This window comes from Sinocyclocheilus rhinocerous, unplaced genomic scaffold, assembly GCF_001515625.1.
Source record: "Sinocyclocheilus rhinocerous isolate Xijiao unplaced genomic scaffold, SAMN03320098_v1.1 scaffold574, whole genome shotgun sequence".
Lineage (NCBI taxonomy): Eukaryota > Metazoa > Chordata > Actinopteri > Cypriniformes > Cyprinidae > Sinocyclocheilus > Sinocyclocheilus rhinocerous.
Genome location: NW_015659919.1, coordinates 2122844 through 2145905, shown reverse-complemented (window position 1 = coordinate 2145905; position 23062 = coordinate 2122844). Strand labels below are relative to the sequence as shown.

Sequence of the window (23062 nt, the reverse complement as noted above, 5' to 3'; positions counted from 1 at the left end):
TTGCAATATTACAACATTTCACTAAAAACTGACTAAAATGTAAAAAATGTAAAAACACATATATTTCTGAATTAGAGGCCTCCTACAACAACATTTAAAAGGTGAAAGAATTTTTTCACAGGTTTTTTCTATGTTTGGGTCTTCTAGGGTTAAACAGATCTCGACTAATCTAATAACAGCATTAATTAGATTTGAGAGCAGGAAGCACTCAAAATTAATTATCTACAAATTATTTATTTATATTTGAATATGCACAAAAAACAAACAAACACACAATGCACGTTCACACATGAGATGCTGCACTTTAAGGTTTGAGATATCCACTGTAAAACCATAACAAAAATGTTTAAAGCTTGCATCTATTATGACCAAATAATCAACCATTTCATGTGAATAAAATGTAAACCAGCAACAAAGCCTTGGTGCATAAAGAGTTAAACTGTTAGACAGCCCGTGTGTGTTAATCAAATTTTGATATTAAGCAGTGGAAACAACAGGGGAACGAAAACAATCCAGTCCGCCTTTGTCTGGAAATGCCACACTGTAACGCACTTAACGCGAAGCCCCTCCTTACTATGCAAGTCAACAAGTGGCATTCCCCCAAGCCGAATGGTACTCGTTTGGGAATCCAGGCGCCTTGCCAAAGCCCCATATTCTATGAGCATGACCCTCTGTAGAGCTCCGTTTTGCTGCCGTTATGGAGCAGCTGCTCCGGGACCATTAGCCCCCACTTTAGTTTCACATCCCTCCTTGCTTGAATTGCTTACATCTTAACTTTTCCCCCCATCATATGTCACCAGAGAACATGTCAGCATGTGATGTATATAATAGTTGCTCAAATAAAAAGTGGCACTGATTAAAAATTAAATGGATGTGTGATTGGTAGTGCAGATTACAAGATCACTGAAGCATATCAGTTGCCACACTTGCCAAAAACAAGCACATACAAACACTTAATGTACACCAGCAAACAAATAAAACGTTTATGCAAATATAGCATGCAGATTTTAGCAGGTATTATTCTAATTTATTTTTTAATGATTTCCATGCAAAATCTACAAATCAAAGTCTTGCAGCTCTGGCTGTAAAAGAATGAAATAGAGCTGGTGCCGTTCTTGTCATTTTGACCCTCTTTGTTTTGATATGGCACCTCAGGCTGTATAACTTGATGACTGCAATTAGGTCATTATAAAATAAAAAAAAACTTGTATTTTGCAATTACGTGCAAGCAACGCACTCAGCCTAGTGTGCAATCACACGGAGTTCAGTGAATAAAATGAGCTTAATCTGAGCATTAACTAAATATCAAAAGACATATTTATAAAAACACGATCATTGCACTAGCAATGACTGTCGAAAACACACTAAAAGCACTAAGAAAGAGCCGGTTGCAGAGGAGAGATGGAGGCTGCTGTACGTGCGCGCACACAAATGCTTCTGTGGCGCGTGAATGCTGCAGAGCGTGTTTGTTTGCCACTGTTATCCACCCACTAAACTCAGATAATCAGCGGCTTACACAGACCTACATGGCTACAGACCTCGACGAAAACGGCCACAAATGAAACAAAACAAGTCTAATTTACGACAATAATTTTAATCTACTCGGTCGGGGAAACTTTGTTTGTCTATATGCGGTTTAGTCACATTTTATCACGCGATCACGATAGTTTAATTATATCAATTTAGTCAGTGTTTCCAGCACCGCTATTTTGCATCTTTCCGTCGCGTTGTGTTCGCTGAATGCAATGAACACCGCGCGAGATGACCAATTCTCGAACAAATGACTCTTATGAACCGGTTCTTTTTAGTGAAAAGATTCACGAAGCAGAAGAGTTGAGCTCACGACCGAGTTAGCGATTTGAGTCATATAGTGAATCATTCAGAGCCGTCACTGAGTTCACAAATGACTCCCTCGAACGCGAGTCATTTTTCGTTCATGTCTATTGTAATACATTAATAAATAAATAAAAAATCTGTATGTTACAAGAAAAATAAGATAACTGTTTAATGAAATACACATGTAAAGCTGATTCGCGCTAAAGGGAGAACGTAGGTAAGAATGCAAGATGAGGGACATTCCCCCCAAATATTAATAAAAAAATACCGTGATATTTATATTACATAAATACAGACATAAGTGACATCATTTCAAACACACAGTTATACTAAATAAACCTAGAAAATATCCGAATCATTTTAGCCCTTTTTGTGACCAAAGCACCATTTTTATAGTTAGACCCTTTATCACAACACAGTGACCGTTAAATGAACTCCACTTAGAAAGTTAAAAATTAAAGATGATATGCAATCAAAGCACATTTTAAATTCATATCCACTTCACAGTCTTTTGCAACTGTGTTCCCATCCAACAATGGAGAGACCAAAAGTGTCAGAGTTTAATGCACTAGATGGTGAGCATGGACACCGGCGATTCTGAACGACCATTTGTATCAAGCAATTGTAGAATTTTGCAACTAAAAACTAATTTGGCCCCAAAATGTTTCATTTGAGGGGCCAACGACTTCCCAGTAGCATCAGCATCATTACTGCAATATATAGCCTATTCTCACACGTTCAGATGAGAACTATTTGGACCATCAAACATACAATCTCTCAATGCAAACCACACACACAAACCTTCAAGCTCGACTTCAGCGGCGCTTTCGCAGTCATCTGTGCAATCTCTTCCTCTGAGTACTCTTTCAAGCTCCCGTCTTGCATGAGCACCGTGTACACGTTGCGCCGATGGCCGGTCGAAGCATCTCTGTTGTCTTGTTTGACAGCATGGATCACTCCCGTGAGCGGAGCCGCGTCTCCCGTTAAACCCGGCGCGTAAACGCGGCTCCCAATGACCGAGCGCTTCACCAGCCGCCGCGTATGCATAGTTGATTATAACAATGAAATGCGCAAATAAAAATAACTTCTATCTTTGCACGGCAATGTCGCTTTAAAAACAAGAAATGTCACGCTGACAAAACCCGAACGGACTGACCGTCATAACGGGCCGAACATGCGAATAATGCGACAACATTACCACTGATCTGGACCGCATCCACATATATCACCGGCGCGAGCAGTGAACCGTTACAACATGCAAATGAGCTACGCTTGATAACTTCTCTGTCCGTCTGACCAAAGCACCCCGACCGGCAACCGATATATTTCTTCTGTCGACCTGTTTGTTTTGCTTGCCGTTCCCTTAAAGCTGACGGATTGTGGTAAAACACGGCGCGGAGCGGCAGTTTTGGATCGATAAACACGATGTATTTTTCACAATACACACAGCGGGCATTTATGTGATAAATCACCGAGGAGCGGACCACAAGAAATTTGATTCATATTATAATATAAATGAGCGTCTCCAGTGTCGAGGGTGCTGTTTTAATAAGTAGTTTTCACCCCATATCGCCGTAAATCCGGTTTCGTGTGAGAAAGACTCCATTCCGGAAAATCCATCCGGGTTTTCTAGAGCCACTGGCTCTACCGGCGGAATGTCGCCTGTAAACATGTGCGCTCGCGCAGCCAGTGTGCGTTCTGATTGGCTGGCGGCACACACGCCTCCACGCGCTCGCGCTCGCGCTCGCCGTCTCCTGCAGTTTCTCTCCAAACACAAGCGACGAGCGCTGCTGCGATTAAAACAATGACGCACGGATGAGAAGAGGAGAGTCTTTGAGTAGTTATTATTTAGGTAAGCCGGTCAATGTTCATAACATTAATAACAGTGATGACAATATCCCGGCACAGCAGGGTCATAGGCGTCTGTGTGTGACCCTGCGAGAATGATTGACAGGCGGCAGGGATTCCCGAGGGACCTCTGTGGCGGGATCTGTCGGTAGTAGAATATAACTGTTTATGGAAAATCACTCATACTCGTCACATACCAAAACATAAACTTGTCCGACTCTGAACATAATGCAAATGTTTAAACGTGATTTGTTATGTTGAGGAAGGAAATGCTGTTGACATATTTCTATTTTTGACGTCTTAAAGGGATAGTTCACCCAAAAATGGGGATCTTCTGTTAGTCATCCTCTTGTTGTTCCAAACCTGTGTTTCTTTCTTCCATAGAACACAACAGGATAACAGCCTGTCTCACTATTAACATGATGATTATTTCTGGCTGCACTATTCCTTTAATGCATACTTAAATGATCTTAAATACCAAATGTAATAGCGACCTTTAAGAAAATTATACTATATATCCACCTTATTCTTCAATGCGGAAGTAAGCCGTTTTCTGTGAATGTGCGAGATTTCCGGTTCATTAGCTGCCTTAGGGAAATAACGAGAAGAATAACAAAGTGCAGTAAACGGTCAAACTGTTTGCACTACAAGCCAGTGTGTTCATAATGAAGATAATACATTAAAATAATATGGAAAGACACACCAATTTGCAATATCAAGCAGCAAAAAGAGATGTTTTGCACAGCTAAATATAGCTGGACGCAGATGAGACTGGAAGCCAGACACATTAAATTTACAAATGGCTCTTACGGTAAAAATCAAGTGGATAGTGTAAATGTGGGTATTATGTAATCTAGACATTCTACATGTTGTCACCGCTTCACTGCCATTCACAACTCCTCTCCTCATAGGATGTCCATTGGATTTGCTCTTCAGAATTTTGTCTGAAGTAGTAGGTCATTCAGGTGACCATTCATGTGCTTTTCACCTTATGTTTTCTAAATAATGTGAATTTGGACTAATATTTTGAGATACTGTTTAGGCATATTCGGGCAGAGAAAAAAAAACTTTATAATTCAGACTAACATTATGTTAGTCCTTTAAAATTTAAAATTATGACAAATAATATCAGTGTAATTTAGGCTACTGTCAGTCGCAAACTCACAAACTTGAACACAGTGAAAGTAACAGTATATCCCAGAGACCTCAGTCTCTTTCTTAATTTGACCACACTGAAATAACTTTCAAGCAGACACATGGAAACAATCACTGTTACAATCCATTTTTTGAATGTAATGTTTACTAGTAAACTTTACTAATGTTTAAATTTCACTTTTATGTATTTTACATTTATTCAAAGTGACTTAGAGAGCATTCAGACAATACATTTTATCAGCACATGCTAAAATTATGAAATTACTAGTAATAAATACTGTAAGTAGATTAGTTAGTAGATTTTGTTTTTCATTTAAAACACACTAAGAAATGACGTTTTTTTCTGTTGATAAAAGTTTAGTTTTTTTTGTCAAAATAGTAGAAATAATAGTAGTAGATGTAGCATACTGACTCAGAGATCATGTTATTACAGTTTTAAGTGTGTAATTTGCATCGATTACATTTAAAAGTAATCCACCTGCTTGTGTGCATTATATATAAGCCTTAATTGAACAATTTACCTTTGTGAATGGTTAAGCACAAACATGTGCATGTTGTATATGCATGTCAGTGTGAGTTCTGAATCGATTGTAGCATTGATCAAAGAACCGCACTTCTTGCATAGCCTCTCAAAGTATAATATAATTACTGTGTGCTTGTGGGCATGATTCGCTTATAACAAACTGTATATAGGAATAACCCCTTAAGGCATGGCTGAAAAGATTTCATCTTTTAACAAATAATTTATCCTTATGAAGTGAAAATAAAAAAATCTATTCAATGCCCTTGTTTGCTGCCGCTCCCTTATGGAGTACTTGCATTGAAAATGCATGTTGCTTTGACCACAGATTCAATCAATACCTGGCTGGACAGTGAAATATGTTCTTAAATCCCCTAATACCAGTGCACTGACATGATAATAAAACCGCCTTATCGAAGGTTGTTTTTCTACACTTGAGAACTTAGTTTATTAGGATGTATTGGCAGATTAAATATCAAGAGATTATTGTGCTTTTGTGCACTAAGCCAGTAGAAAGGTACTTTCTTGTCATAAGATTGCCATGATGCAATGATGCTAATATTATATATATATATTGAATAAACATTTACACACATTTTATTATTAGTCCAGCATGACTATTTGTTTAATAAGCAAATACCACAATATGATTATGATGAAATAAACAAATGTAAAATCCATTCTTATTTACAACTTAATACCCAAAATTTGGTTAGAGGGAGAAACCAAATATTCAATGTTTCACCATGATATTAAATAAAACAAGCATCTTCTTAATATGGAACCTGTACCAAAACGACGTACCATTACAAGCAAACACGGACAACATTTGGACTCCATCCACAGTCCTTAATTAAACCTCACATTTTAAATAGTGCTAAAGAACTCCAAAGAAATACATATTCCTGTTATTAGCCTTTTAAATGTTAATAAAACTCCTTTAAACTTTCTTTACTTAAAAATGCATCTAGAAAACAGCATGTATTCCACTGACTCTTAAAGTTTCATTAGTTCCTCAATATACAAACTAAAAGTTCCACATGCTGTCATTTGAGAGCTGCTGCCAATTATTACAGAACTATACTTAAACATTGACATAATTTAATAGATCATAAAAGTCTTTTGAATATTTACAAGTGTCTCTTGGCATGAAGTTGTCCCATGCAGCGTCTGGATGCGCTATGCGTTTTTGATTATACTGCTACATGAATGTAAAAGCAGCTAAATGCATACCTGATAATAAAGTACATAAGCTGCCAGGCAAAGCTGCAGTGTGGCAGTACCATGATGTCTCTTTTCTCCTGTGCTTTTCAGCCTTTTGAAATGTTGCGTACCTATTACATGTAAAAACCAAACAATATTTGAAATATATAATGTATCTGACACTCAATCAATACAGCTGTGTCAATAAAAAAGATCACGCATACATATCGATAACATAGCTCAATTACATCACAAGTGGCAATAAGTGAACAATTGAAAGGATGTGAACTCACACCAGCAATAAATAGCCAACTTTTCATTAATACCGTTTTAGTACACTCATAAATGAGTGTGCTTAACTTTGCGTACCTAAAAGGTCACTTCCTCACCAGAGCCTGTGATTTGACACACTGAATATAAAACATTTTAAACAGCTCAGAATGATGGCAACATTTAAATGTTCCTCTTTTATATTTCGATATGCCTTATGTGAACATCGCTTGCTTACTACTTGTGAAAGTAAATGCTCCAGCAGTTCTGAATGATTAAAATGAGTGTAGTTCCTTAATGGACTGAGCTGAGCGGTCTGCTGTTGACTCGATCTGATTGGTTCTCTTCTTGGGGTTATAGAAGGACACAACTCTGTCAGTTGCTCAACTAGTATCATGTGAAAACAGGCAGACAGAGTGGAGCTCACAGCTGGTGCAGCATGCAAACGCATGGAAACCACTAGTACACATTATGAATAAAATATTTCTCGTAAGAGCACAGCCATTGGTGTCACTTTGTTTTGAAAAGTGGTGGAGACTTGGGAAGGGGGTTACACAGATGTGCTGCTTATTATGTCACAAAACGGTGAAGGCTTAGCTCATGTATATTAATTAGGATATGCAAACATAATTAAACATGATCTTTTGCTGTATGTACAGATCACGTGTGAAGTAGCATATTTTATATCGAATCTGAAATAACATTAGCATTATACATTTTTATCATTTAAACTAATTTCAGTCACATTTGTGTTGCTATGTTCTCAATGCAGCAGTTATTCTTGCTTATATTTATACATGTGTTAATGTTTAATCTTTGGTCTAGCAAAAAAGTATTCCTTTGTGTATAAGAGGTTTCAGGCTCTAATTCGCCCTAATGTAACTCTTTATTTTAATAAACCATAATTACAGCTGTACATTAGTGGATATCAGTAGTGGGGTCGCATTTGTTAGCATTTTGTTTTGTGATTTCACTAGAACGGGAACGAGCCGTGGAAAGCGATTAGAGCCGACGTGTGTATTGGAGAGCAACAGCCATCGCTGTTGTCCAAATGCTCTGAAAACTCCAGCTCAACAAATGGAGATGCCATCTCTGTGTTAGATGCATCCCTACTGCAAGCTATTTCATAATGTGTGGGGACAAAATTGGCAAAGTGGTGGGAATATATCTGTCATAAATGATGCCAATGAGGGGCACCTAAGGGGCAACTTGGGTTTGTGGTACCCAAATTTTCACATGAAAAGCTTAACAAACCCTCTTCTGAGCAACTCTAGAGTGTTTCATTTCCTGTGCTGGGTCACAGGTCTGAATGAACCCTTTCATTTATAATATTCAAAAACAATGCGCTGCATAAATGCTGTGCTCAAGAACATTCAATCAGGAAAGGTTAAGTGCATTATACTCGCAATACCACCCCAACTTCCACTTCTAAACCTCAGAGAAGTGATTTCTCAGTGTCCACAGTCCTTTACATGGGTGGTCAGAGATGAGAGATGTCCCCGTTGAGATCCAGTTCCCCCACACTCTCGTAGTCAGGTTCCACTATCCCATTGCCCTGATGAGCCTCTTCAGATGCTTTGGAGATATTCATGGTCTCGTACCCAGGGTCTGCATTCTCTGTAAGTCCCTCCGGAGGCTGGGAGCCAAGAGCCATTGGGTATTCATCCCCAACCGTGGCGTAAAGATCACTGGAAGTCGACTCCGGCACCATTCCCTTGATTTCTCCAATGCTGCTGTAGTCATTCTCAGTTTCCTTTATAGAATTATTCACTACATTGGCGTACATGTCTGATAACTGGAATTGGAAATGTAACAGAGAATAAGACATCTTTACTCCACAGACTTGGTTCAGTGCAATATTAATATGCAAATATTATTAATTATTGCAAAGACTTCAAGTTGGTCTTTACAAGATGCTGACGCTGAGCCTACCTCACTGTCCGGAGACACGTTGTCCTGAAGCTCTGGAGTTGTCAGCGGCGAGTGTAACTGTTGGACAATGATTGAAACAAGACCATTAGTTAAAAACGCGTCATATTTAATCAGTTTAAACATACAGCAGCATAGGAAATGGCTCACTTCAGCTGACACATGCTAAATGTCAAGGACTGATTGATGAAAAAACGAAGCCACTCATTCATTACTTAAGAGTTACTGATTGAAATCAAATGTACAGTTCCTCTCCTAGCAAGAGAGGTTATATATTTACAAAGAGAATCAATAACTGAGTCATTAATTAACAAAGTAAATCCTACAGAAGATCAATAGCAGACACCTTGGCTGTTGGAGAAGAATATCAATCCCTGTCGCAGTCACCTCACTGACAGACAGATTACAGTTAAGTGGGAAATTTGCTATAACCAATTCAAGATTAATCCTTAGATGTTTTAGTGCCAAAATTTCAAGCCTGTTTTGATGAAGCCATCTCACCCCGTGAACTTGAGGTGTGCTTTGCTTTGATATAATTGCGCAGAATGTGCATCAGGGACTCGCCAGATGTGCTTTGATATTGGTTTAATTAGCAAAGCAATTAATTTAATAGCCCATCCGTGTGGCTCCGCAAAAACATAACTTTGCGTACCTAAAAGGTCACTTCCTCACCAGAGCCTGTGATTTGACACACTGAATATAAAACATTTTAAACAGCTCAGAATGATGGCAACATTTAAATGTTCCTCTTTTATATTTCGATATGCCTTATGTGAACATCGCTTGCTTACTACTTGTGAAAGTAAATGCTCCAGCAGTTCTGAATGATTAAAATGAGTGTAGTTCCTTAATGGACTGAGCTGAGCGGTCTGCTGTTGACTCGATCTGATTGGTTCTCTTCTTGGGGTTATAGAAGGACACAACTCTGTCAGTTGCTCAACTAGTATCATGTGAAAACAGGCAGACAGAGTGGAGCTCACAGCTGGTGCAGCATGCAAACGCATGGAAACCACTAGTACACATTATGAATAAAATATTTCTCGTAAGAGCACAGCCATTGGTGTCACTTTGTTTTGAAAAGTGGTGGAGACTTGGGAAGGGGGTTACACAGATGTGCTGCTTATTATGTCACAAAACGGTGAAGGCTTAGCTCATGTATATTAATTAGGATATGCAAACATAATTAAACATGATCTTTTGCTGTATGTACAGATCACGTGTGAAGTAGCATATTTTATATCGAATCTGAAATAACATTAGCATTATACATTTTTATCATTTAAACTAATTTCAGTCACATTTGTGTTGCTATGTTCTCAATGCAGCAGTTATTCTTGCTTATATTTATACATGTGTTAATGTTTAATCTTTGGTCTAGCAAAAAAGTATTCCTTTGTGTATAAGAGGTTTCAGGCTCTAATTCGCCCTAATGTAACTCTTTATTTTAATAAACCATAATTACAGCTGTACATTAGTGGATATCAGTAGTGGGGTCGCATTTGTTAGCATTTTGTTTTGTGATTTCACTAGAACGGGAACGAGCCGTGGAAAGCGATTAGAGCCGACGTGTGTATTGGAGAGCAACAGCCATCGCTGTTGTCCAAATGCTCTGAAAACTCCAGCTCAACAAATGGAGATGCCATCTCTGTGTTAGATGCATCCCTACTGCAAGCTATTTCATAATGTGTGGGGACAAAATTGGCAAAGTGGTGGGAATATATCTGTCATAAATGATGCCAATGAGGGGCACCTAAGGGGCAACTTGGGTTTGTGGTACCCAAATTTTCACATGAAAAGCTTAACAAACCCTCTTCTGAGCAACTCTAGAGTGTTTCATTTCCTGTGCTGGGTCACAGGTCTGAATGAACCCTTTCATTTATAATATTCAAAAACAATGCGCTGCATAAATGCTGTGCTCAAGAACATTCAATCAGGAAAGGTTAAGTGCATTATACTCGCAATACCACCCCAACTTCCACTTCTAAACCTCAGAGAAGTGATTTCTCAGTGTCCACAGTCCTTTACATGGGTGGTCAGAGATGAGAGATGTCCCCGTTGAGATCCAGTTCCCCCACACTCTCGTAGTCAGGTTCCACTATCCCATTGCCCTGATGAGCCTCTTCAGATGCTTTGGAGATATTCATGGTCTCGTACCCAGGGTCTGCATTCTCTGTAAGTCCCTCCGGAGGCTGGGAGCCAAGAGCCATTGGGTATTCATCCCCAACCGTGGCGTAAAGATCACTGGAAGTCGACTCCGGCACCATTCCCTTGATTTCTCCAATGCTGCTGTAGTCATTCTCAGTTTCCTTTATAGAATTATTCACTACATTGGCGTACATGTCTGATAACTGGAATTGGAAATGTAACAGAGAATAAGACATCTTTACTCCACAGACTTGGTTCAGTGCAATATTAATATGCAAATATTATTAATTATTGCAAAGACTTCAAGTTGGTCTTTACAAGATGCTGACGCTGAGCCTACCTCACTGTCCGGAGACACGTTGTCCTGAAGCTCTGGAGTTGTCAGCGGCGAGTGTAACTGTTGGACAATGATTGAAACAAGACCATTAGTTAAAAACGCGTCATATTTAATCAGTTTAAACATACAGCAGCATAGGAAATGGCTCACTTCAGCTGACACATGCTAGTGTCAAAAACTGATTGATGCAAAAATGAAGCCACTCATTCATTACTTAAGAGTTACTGATTGAAATCAAATGTACAGTTCCTCTCCTAGCAAGAGAGGTTATATATTTACAAAGAGAATCAATAACTGAGTCATTAATTAACAAAGTAAATCCTACAGAAGATCAATAGCAGACACCTTGGCTGTTGGAGAAGAATATCAATCCCTGTCGCAGTCACCTCACTGACAGACAGATTACAGTTAAGTGGGAAATTTGCTATAACCAATTCAAGATTAATCCTTAGATGTTTTAGTGCCAAAATTTCAAGCCTGTTTTGATGAAGCCATCTCACCCCGTGAACTTGAGGTGTGCTTTGCTTTGATATAATTGCGCAGAATGTGCATCAGGGACTCGCCAGATGTGCTTTGATATTGGTTTAATTAGCAAAGCAATTAATTTAATAGCCCATCCGTGTGGCTCCGCAAAAACACCCCTGACCTCATCACAACTAACAAATGTCTCTTACAATAGGGCTTATCTGCTAATTCACTCTTGCCTTTGTCTCTATCCAGCCCTCTATATTAATTAAAGTGTCTCTTCCATTGATTTGCCCATATAAGAAATGAATAATTATCGGAAGCGTTTAAAACGCACCGCAATGTCATCACACAGACAGTCACAAAGATTAGGGTTTTTGTGTGTGAAGACATCATTACAGACACATACACCCATATATATCTATTTGCATGAAATATATATTAACATATTTATTCATAATGAAATAAATTTAAATGTAGTGATCATATTTAATATGAAAATGTATGCAATTTAACATTTACTTAACTGTTATATCACTCGTGTCAAAACTTTATATATATATATATATATATATATATTCCAAGACAATTCACTGATATTACTATGAATGGGAGAAAGTGAAATGTGCAATATGGTGGAATAAGTCTGCCTTATAAATAAAAGAATGCTGATTGGTAAAGTCATTGCATCATAGCAGTTGTTGTAAGAAGCTCCAGTTCCCATAAAAACAATCTGCACAGGACTGCACATGCACATTTGCTATATATTGCTTTTTAACACTATTTGAGCAAAAGAAACAACACTTATGGGACAGTTCATGTCAGTTTTTATTGCTGACTTGAAATGTGTTATCTACATGTCAGTTTGGCAAGCTATTTCTTCATTCAAGTACGTAGAAGTTGGTCTTGCATGTCCGAAATAGCTGCCTGGAGGCGTTGCAAATATAGCCGCAGAGTGAACTGATTTTCCTTAAAAGGGACTTTTGACTACACCCACAAACACCTGCATAGAGACCTGAAGTAGACCAAGCTGAATAAAAATGTCATTTATTATCGCCAAATTTTGCGTAGTACTGAGGTGGAATGCAATGACTGGTGGATCCGTTTGCAGTGCCCTTCTTACTGAACACATACATTCCCCAATGGCTGAATACCCTGTGAAGTTCACATTAAATCATACCCTGACTGTGACAGGATGCTGACAATACGGCCCGGGCGTGAAGCAACGGCCTGTAGCTCTGCTCTCAATGGTGTCGATTAGTATTTGCTTTTACACAGTTGTCAGCATGTGCCCACGCATTTTTGACAAGGCATCAGTGCTAACAATAAAAGTCCTTCCCTTCAGCAGGAGACTTCTTAGTGTTGATGTGCTGAAATCACAGTTTATCAAAGACAGCTGCCCTCAGTCCGTCACGCTAGCATAGTGACAGTGGCACCAATGCATAATGACACACATGGCATTCCGCTCAAGCCAGGCTTGCGTGCTTCCCTCAAATAACCAAACATACAGTGCAGTCCACACCGTGAACTAATGAGGCAATGTGTCCAATGTGCGTGCATGTGTTACAACATGCACTTGTCAGTTCGGGCGTCCCAGCTTTAACTGAATGATTCTCTTGGTCAAACACAGACTGATGTACCTGTAAACACATGCTCTGCCGTCTCATTCATCATGAGGGTGAGCTGTCAGACATTGGACAGCTGGAACGCTCTGATCCCTATGTGCATATGTGACCGATAAGATGAATTACTGCAGCCCCATTACACGTCTACATCAGGCCACAGCGACTAGGATTTGGATTGATAGGTGTCAAGTTTAAAGCAATGGTGTAGTAGGAGACACTTCAACCCAAAGGGTGCAAGTAAGCGCCAAGAGTGCCAGTGCCAAATCCAGTGGCCAATCTGGAATCATTAAACACATTTACAGAAATGTTGGGCAAAATTGGCTCTGCATTGGCCCCTAAACTCTGCTGGTTTTGAATCAGTAACTATTGACATCAGAAGCCCAAGGGGTGGCAAGTTTTTAAATTCACTTTTGGCAAATATGATGCAAAACAAAACTTAATTGCTTACTAGTAGCATTCAGATTGGTTCAGTTGGTGAACATCCCATTCCCATGTACTGTATGTTGTGTCAATCCGACTAAAATGTCAAATATCAATGTGGATACTAATTGCTTGATTGTAATTTTATTTGTTTGATGCATTTTCAGTGTTGGGAAGGTTACTTTGGAAATGTAATAGGTTTCAGATTACAGGTTACCCTATTTAAAATGTAATAAGTAGTGTAACTATTTCAATTACTTTATTAAAGTAATGTAACTAATTACATTTGATTACCTTTCTAAATTTCTAATGAATGTTTTCAACTGTTCATTTTAAAACATTTACACCAGACAGGGTTAACCTTATAGTAGTACTCAACACTGATTACTGTCAGACTTTCAAAATCATTCATCACTTGAATTAAGATTCGAATAATTTAATTTTAAAGCACAGCCACCACAAAATCAGACTTTTTACTTTGAGATCATTCTGAGGTTTAATACAGATTTAAATCATAACAAGAAATGGTTTAATAGCTATTATACTGTTTTTGAAATCAAATCTTTGCATAGATATGATAGGAAACACTGGCATCTAACAATGCCTTGGAAAAAAAAACGTTAATCTTAAAAAAATAAAGCATATACATAAACCCAAATAGGGAATAAAATAGTTATAGAATAAGCACGTGTCCTATTCTGTGTCCTAAACTCCTGAAACATTGGTGTCTCATATTTTAGAGCAGTCAATGCTATTTGGGAAAAAATTTAATAAATCTGTATGTGTGTGAAAATATTCAGATGTAACCCCCTTTGTAATCGTTAACATTTTCATAAGTAACTTTAATTTAATTACACATTTTTTTCTCAGTAACTGATTACAGTTACATTTATTTTGTAATTAAATTACGTAATTCCATTACATGTAACTAGTTACTCCCTAACACTGTGCATTTTGAATGTTAAAGTTTGTTCTCAAATCTTACAAACAGTCTGTGATGTGTTACACTTATCTGTGGGCAAGTTATATAGTAACATACTCCATTGTGTCATAATGCACCTCTCAGGTCAGCAGAAGCATGGGTCAGTTTTGGGTAGATCTCTGGCTGAGCATGAAATCTATACCACCGTTTTTGGTGGAAAAGACATATAATTGATTTTTGAGTACAAGGACAAAGGAAACAGAAATACAGGGCAAAAACACCAAATGAGAACAACAAAAGGAGAGAGAGCGAACATTAGAGCAAAAGAGAGAGATTGACAGAGCGAGAGTGCAAGAGGGAAGTGATGAACAAAGGAGGTGCAGGGCGTCCTCGACTGGTGACAGTAGTGCGTAGCTGTAGTGAATGCTCACACCGTTTGCAGACATTGACTGCAGGTGCAACAGCAGCCTGTCTGCTCTCCTCTACAGATGGCTTCATTTGTATGCTACAGGCGCACCTACGTATATCACCATCAACCTAAAAGATTGTAATTAAACTGGAATCACACTTCTCTATTATTCTCTTGCAGTCCCTAAGTTTAGCTGGCACTGGAGAATGTTGGTGCAGCTCCTTTTTGGTTTGTTTCTGAGATTATTCTTCTTTGTTCTCGATTATACATGTCAAAGGGTCACATCACTCTGCATGAGATGGAGTAGCTCCAGCTAAAGGAAATGATTACTGCAGGAGAGCAACTGATGCTGTATTAACTATTTTAACCCTTTAATGAACCTTACAAAAACAGTACTGTGGTGGTACCGGGGTATCAAAGGGTATCAAATGATAATATGATGGTACTCTAAAATTGGTACGAAAATGCTACTGGGTGATTGCCATATTCATTTAACGTAAGACTTACATGCTACTCCATGGGTGTCCAGTCATGCTCCTGGAACGCTATTAGCTCTTAGTTTCAATCCTAATTAAACACACCTGAGCAAGTCAATCAAGATTCTCAAGATTACTTGTCACATCCAAATATGAAAAAGTTCCCTATTAGGGTTGTCACGATATCAGAAATTTTTTTGGGGAAAAATTGTCAATCGTCAATACCAATATACTGGAGCACCCCATTCCCTACCATGTACTCTAGTAAGAGAAAAGTGATATATGGTACAAAAATAGTATACAAAAAATACCTGGATGACCTACTACTTCTGGCGAGATTCTGAAGTGTGCATCCAATGGAATACTATCCCATGAGGCCATGGGAGACGATTCATAAAAGTTGGTGAAGGGACATGACTGAAGTTGTAGTCACATGATAGTGGTGGATGTAGTACGTATGGACGTCACAGAGTAATTTATTCAAATGTAGTACCTATTCTTAAAGGGATAGTTCACCAAAAAATGAAAATTTGGTAATTATTTGCTCACCCTCATGTCGTTCCAAACCTGTAAGACCTCCGTTCATATTCGGAACACAAATTAAGATATTTTTGATGAAATCCGAGAGCTTTCTGACCCTGCATAAACAGCAACCGCAACTGACACGTTCAAGACCCAGAAACATAGTAAGAACATCGTTAAAATAGTCCATGTGACATCAGTGGTTCAACCATAATTTTATGAAGCTACGAAAATACTTTTTGTGCGCAAAGAAAACAAAAATTTGTAGTTCCCTTGCTGTCTATGCAGGGTCAGAAAACTTGGATTTCATCAAAAATATGTTAATTTGGTCTTGGAACGACATGAGGGTGAGTAATTAATGACAGAATTTTCATTTTTGGGTGAACTATCCCTTTAAAGTACACAGTTTTGGCCACAGCGACTTCCAAGCAGGCATGCTGGAGCTAAACCCAGCAGGAAGGTGCCCTCCAGGAGGAGGATCAGACACTCCTGCGATACCAACTTACTGGTACTTTGAATAGATGAAACTTTAATGAAATGATAACAGTCCTTCTAAAGTATCGGTAGTACTGACTATCAAAAAAAAATCCAGTACATTAACACAGCTTCTGCCAGGCAAAACAAGTGCAGGTATGTTATGCCTTGCGATAATGTGGATTCATGCAAGGAAGTGTACTCTACAGTTTTCTCTACAGGACAACAATGGTACTTTCATAAGAAAGAGAGTTTGGTAGCCCCACCTGTCCATTCGGAATCTGCTGATTCTCATTCTCATCCAGAACTTTGTCTGGTACAGGAGGTGGTTTTTCATCCTCAGGCTCTTCGAAATTCACAATGGCGGCCGAGCGCCTGGCCTCCATGTCAGTGCTGTAGCGGCTCTTCTTGCTGAGGTTGACGGAGGCATACTCCACACCATTGGGCAGCATGGTGTGGTCTGGTGTAGCGGGGCTTGGGTGGCCATTAAGAAGAGGTGCAGGTGGTTCCTCTGGACTTAGTGTACCGTTGGAAAGGCCAATGTCCTTGAGTTCTTTCACTGTCTCATATAGACAATCCTCGACACTGACATCACGGGAGGCGCTGTCCTTCACCACCTCGTAAGTGCCTTCTCCTGAGGGAGCTTGAGCATCGATGGCTGCTTTGAGGGTATCGGTGGGTGGAATGCTGGGTAATTCGCGATCCTGGTGATACTTAGAGGATCTGATCTCTGATTGGCTGGACAGCATGTCTTCTGAAGGCTGGGGACTTGTGTCCATTGTGTCTGTTAGTACTGAGGACAAAGGTAAGTGGAAAGAGTGTGAAAATCTGCTGTAGTCGTTTACAGACAGTGTCAATGAGACATTGCTGTAGAACTGTTACCTGTACCACTGGTAAGAGGCCCATTATGAGAGCTGCTGACCGCCAAGTCAGTCCCATGGCTCTCTACTGACTGGCTACATACTTCCTTTTCTGACACCTGCAGAGAAATAGGATATAATATGTTACCTATGCACTATAAATTAAATAAAAACTATTCAATGATGCAATCGGCCTTCAGACTGCAAGCTAAAGCAGAGGATCTCAACCTTGGGGTCACGAAAACACACAGGGTTGTCATAGATTAAGGGATCGAGATGAGATACATGCTAGACTTTTGATTATTTCTTATAGTTACAGGGTCAGTGATAAAACTGACTGAATGTGAAATGTAATTGGTCACTTGTGAGATGGTAACGTGCATAGCTTAATTCTTTGACACCAGGGTGCAAGAATTTAAATTTTAAAATGGGTCATGGTGGACCAAAAAAGGTTGAGAAACACCATGCAGTGGCACTATGAGACCGCCTAGTGGCAGGTCATTGAAATGCCTGTTGCCAGGGTGATTAAGTCCTTCAGATGCAGGAGGTTAAAAGCTGAGAGCCACTCAGATTGTCACATCAAGACAAAGACCCCATTTAACCGGTCAGGCTGTGACAGACACCGCCATTTAAACGAAGCCCTCCTCAATACATTGACAGGCAAGGTGTACATTATCATGCAAAGATTTGCCTTCAGATGTCCATCAAAACTATAGAGGTTTACAGTGTTAACAGAGAGATAATGTCAGACATTTGCTTAATCATGTCACAATCATTAATACTCACTTTATATAATACAGAGGGTCTCAACCTTGAGGTCACAGCCCTATGTTTGTCGCCAAAGTGGTTATCTGCTCAGTTTTCATAGACAACTAGACTACACCTATATATAAATGTTAATCTTAAAATGTAATGTAACAAATATCGGCTACAATGAGACCTAGAAGATTAAAACGTTTTTTTTTTGTTTTTTTTTTACAGTTGATTCAACTATGAATTTAAATTCTAATCAATTAATTACTATTTCAATGGCATTTTTCCATTTAAAGTTTAGAGACAATAAGATTTCTCTGTTTTTGAAAAAAGTCTCTTTTGCTCACCAAGGCTGTATTGAATTGATCAAAAATAAAGCAAAACCGTAATATTGTGAAATTTTACAATTCTAAAGAACATTTATATTTTAATACATTTTAAAATGTAATTTATTCCCGTGATGCAAAGCTGAATTTTCAGCATCATTTTTCCAGTCTTCAAAGTCCCATGATCCTTCAGAAATTTCTAATATGCAGATTTGCTGCTCAGGTGACATTTTTTGTTATTATCAGTGTTGAAAACTGCTGTGCGTCACTGCTTAAAGGCAGGGTATGTGATTTTTCAAAAACACTTTAGAAAACTGATTCGGGCCGAATAGCAAAACAAACTTGTAGCCAATCAGCAATAAGGGGCGTGTCTACTCGTGATGTGGAGGAGAGAGCTTTCAGTGCATGGGACGGACATTAGCCGAGCTGAGCAACAGTAAGATAGAGATGGCGGATAAAAAACAAAAGAGGAAAACGTCTGCGGAACGATAAGGCAAAGAAGTAGGACCCGTGTAAATATTGGATCAGCTTTCCAGCGCTGGAGAGAACTCAAGGAGCGGAGGCCTGCGATCGGACGCCGAGGTCGCTTTGTTTCTTCTCAATAGGTGAGTAACACCGTGTCTACAACAACTAAAGTCTGCCTACACTGGACGCGAGAAAGAGGTCAAACGACCGTTGAAAACCATTTGAAATGTGTGTCAGCACGTCATAAATAGAACCCGGCAGCAGTTTTCTGTCGGGGATTTGTTGCGCCGCGCCGCTCACGTCCGTAGACACGGTGTAACATTGGTTTTGCTTTGTTTCACAGAACTAATCGTTGCCTGGGTTGCGTACGTATATGTGGGGCAGAGCTATCAAAATAGGGGCAAGACCCTTTTGGGGTAGGGCCGTGTTTGTTTTGGTGATTTCAAATATAAACATTGGCTACCAGAAATCACTTACACTGCCTTTAATTTCATTGGCGAATAATTTCAAATCAAGCAAATCAAAATTTGCTGTCAAAATTAACACTGGTTAACATGCAGTAATTTGTTCTGTGTGTGAAAGGTGTGTGTGCAGCTGCTGGAGTGCAAGTGATAGATTCTCCACTGCTGACTCAGCAGATTGAAGCTCAGCGACTCAGTTTAAAGCACCTAAAGAACGAGAACAACAGACTAAAGGTCTCTCCTACTGCTTCACAAGCACATTTCCCCAATGCAGGCGCTGAGGATTTTTTCTCACTTTTGTTTTTGTGTGTCTGTGTGGGCCGCAGGCAGAAAAGATGCGTGCTCAGCTGGCATCTCTTCCTCCTCTGAACGTGCCAAAGCTGGGCTGGCGAGAGGGCTGCAGGCCTGAGGTGCTGTCTAGCGCCCTCTACCGCAAAACAGACCAACTGCTGGATACTCTCCTCCAGATGAGTGCCAATGTGAAAGTGGTGGACATCACTGGGAAATCTCCAGGTCTGTCATAATTAGACTTAAAAATGCAGATTTCTGTTGTTTATACAGTAATTACTTTACAGTGTTTGTGTTTTCATTAACAGTGAGTCCCAGTGCACAGCTCCTCGAGCAAACAGCAAGACTGCAGTCGCTCAGTGACACTCTCGATAGGCTTAAGGTAAACCAAAAATGCTTTAAAATCAAACAGTCATCATTAAAATGTCTCCTGCACTTATTTAAGCAACTTCTTTCTTTGAAGGATGAAGTTGCTGAGCATGTAGTGACTCATAGGCCTGGTGCTCAAGTCTCGTCTGATTTCGCCACTTTTCCCTGCACTTCCTTTGTTAAGGTCAGACAAATACACAACATTTTCCCACATTGTCTGGGTCTGTATAAACCCCTCATTCTTCTTCCTCTGCTCTCAGGCAAAGGAGGAGAAGAAAGGAGATGCTGTGCTGGTTGGTCGTGTGATGATGCCTTGCGCGCGAGGACAGGAACAGGTGCATCGTCTTTTGCTTTCAAAGACACAGTTACAAAGAGTTCATTGCCTTCTCCAGACTTAAAATAACCCCCAAAAAACCAAACTTGCTCACATTCAGTCTTCAAAACATACATTGAAACAGCAGATATAATGGAGAATGGATCTAGGGCCACAAACCAAGAACAATAAACACAATAAATGCTTCATTTTGACAAGCCCACACAAGTCAAGCATTTGGAATGCTTTGAATGTGATGATATCTACCACAGCAAAATCTGTAAAATGATACAAAAAGGCTACAGATTTGAAACGTGAGACATGCTGAGGACGTTTTAACAATTAGACTTTATTAACATGGCATGAAATAGATGATTCGGCATGATCCCTACTGCTTTATATCTGCATCCATTTAATACCTTTCATTCTCTTCCCGATTTGGATTCCCATTGATCTATGTTTACAAGTATTTACCTAAAAGGATTACAGTTCAAATAGTGTATGTTTAATTAGTGGTGCTTCCTAAGTGATTAGACTTAAAATTTTCAACTGATGGACAATAAAACAAGAAAAATTACCAATAAAATGGAAGTAGAGATCCGAACCATATGATTGGACCAGGAAACAACCACCCGAACACTCTGGCAACCACCTAGCAATTACATCGCAACATACTAAAGAACAATTTAAGATCTTATAGCATCTCTCTGGCAACTACCTGAAGGACCCTAGCATTGTGGCATCAAGTTCTGCATGCACAAGCATCGCTTACATTATTTTCATAAAACGTAAAAATCTAGTTGGCCATTTAAATGTGCGTTCTCACTTGTGGTTGTTCAGTGAATTTTCATGGGCGAAATCCAGTCATTTCAACTGGGAATCCACCCGATTAGAAATTTTGCAAGAGGGCAAAAGATTTCCCCATTCATGTTGGCCACGTGGATTCACTGCATTGACCAACAGAAAGCTGCTTGGTTGAAAGTGAGTTCTGTGTGAGCTGTGCTTCATACATTCCTAAACTCATGACAATAGACAATGAAGCTTTTTACCTGCACCTTAATTATCAATCGTTTCACACATAAAGTTCAGTATCAAACCTACGATTTCTCATTTTATACATGCAGTGTTTAGAGAATATTCTGAATCAGGAGGCCAAAGGTAAACAAAAACCCAATTTTGGGGCTCTATTTGTGTACTGTAAGCAAGCACACGTTAAATGATTCAATGTAGGACCGCTTCGTTTTTCTCTTTAAAACAGATCAGATCATTTTATCAGTGATTCCTTGGCACAGCCCTCTTCATATTCTCAAAACAATTACTCAAGTATCAGACAGGAAAGATAATATGCTCTCATTCACTTTTCAAATATATAATAAGTCAAAGATTTAAAAGCTCTGTGTGCTTGACTGTGATGCTTGAATGTGCCATGCCAATGTGCTTTTGTAAAGAAAATACAATACAAATTTGAATGAATGATCCGATTTAGTGTCAGGCAAGTGCAGGATAGCATCAGGCGAATGCTGCTCTGGGCAAAAATAAAGAAGACATCATATAACAATATTTATTAACTGTTGTATATTTGCTCCAAGAGATTGTCAGTATTCAAGTGGTCTTAAGTTAGCAATGGTTTGCTTTGTTACTATTGTCTAAGTTATTAACCTGTTATTAAACTGTATAAAATGCATACTGTTGCTTACAGTATTGTTGAATGTGTTGGCATCTTATATATAATGTGTCAATTAAATAAATTGTCAGAAATTGTTTGAATTCATTTCAATATTCTGTATTAAAAATATATGAATGTATTTATTTTTCATGTGTAACATTACACTCCTCAGTGGTCCAAACTGCTTCTAGAAAGAGCTTGCATAGATAAAACTAATGTGAATACATAGGAAATATTTGCATTGACTAACAAGCAATGAAAGAGCTTACAGGAACAGTTTGCAGATGAGCCATAAAAATGGTGATAGCTAAAATAAACCGATCTGTTTACCACATTAAAGAGCCACAGAGTTTTCTGCATCGCTTGCTAGAACTGAAGAATATATTCTACTTGACATGGCATATTACCAAACGCATCAGCTTGGATATATTAATCACATTTAGGGTAACTAGAACTAGAAACTACCAGTATGATTCTGCAACATATGGATACCACCACAGTATTGGACGGTAATAACACGGCTCCTCAGAACAATGGCACCATAAATGTAGACCAGATCCAAGAGATCATCAGATGGATCACATTTGCTGTTGGGCTTCCTGGCATTGGCTTTTCTATCTACCTCATGGGCATGCAGGCAAAAACTGGCAAGGCTGCTCCTGTCTTCCTCATCAGCCTGCTCGCATCCGACATCTTCAACATCCTTGGGCGGCCGAAGGCATCTGGGGAGGATGCTGAGAAAACCAGTATGTCGAGTATGGATATATCTTCCCTGATATTCTACTTCGGGATCATATCCAACATCGTGTTCATGGTCTGTGTTGCTCAGGAGCGATATCTGTTGGTAACCTGTCCACAATATAATGCCTTCTGCATGAAACTCAAGCAGTTGAGCATGATTTCATTGGCCGTGTGGGCAGCTCCATTTGCAATACTCTTTCTGGCTTACCAAGGATATGTCATCTTATTCTCCATAGCTCTTCTTCTCCCACTACCATTCCTGGT

At 39.2% G+C, this 23062-nt stretch overlaps 2 protein-coding genes across 4 annotated transcripts in view; both read right to left on the bottom strand.

Annotated features, from left to right (window-relative positions):
- znf704 (zinc finger protein 704) overlaps positions 1-3185 on the bottom strand; it is a 48003-nt gene extending 44818 nt beyond the window's left edge. For both annotated transcript variants that reach the window (XM_016533121.1, XM_016533122.1), the window contains exon 1: positions 2638-3185. In XM_016533121.1, coding sequence (XP_016388607.1) covers positions 2638-2883 — 246 coding nt within the window. In that variant the 5' untranslated portion in view covers positions 2884-3185. The remainder of the gene's footprint in view (positions 1-2637) is intronic.
- A 2786-nt stretch (positions 3186-5971) lies between these two features.
- Positions 5972-23062, bottom strand: part of LOC107724289 (phosphoprotein associated with glycosphingolipid-enriched microdomains 1-like) — a 64864-nt gene continuing 47773 nt past the window's right edge. For both annotated transcript variants that reach the window (XM_016533141.1, XM_016533142.1), the window contains exons 5-9: positions 17439-17535; positions 16823-17349; positions 11247-11303; positions 9414-11109; positions 5972-6931 (exon numbers count right to left, since the gene is read on the bottom strand). In XM_016533141.1, coding sequence (XP_016388627.1) covers positions 10795-11109; positions 11247-11303; positions 16823-17349; positions 17439-17535 — 996 coding nt within the window. In that variant the 3' untranslated portion in view covers positions 5972-6931; positions 9414-10794. The remainder of the gene's footprint in view (positions 6932-9413; positions 11110-11246; positions 11304-16822; positions 17350-17438; positions 17536-23062) is intronic.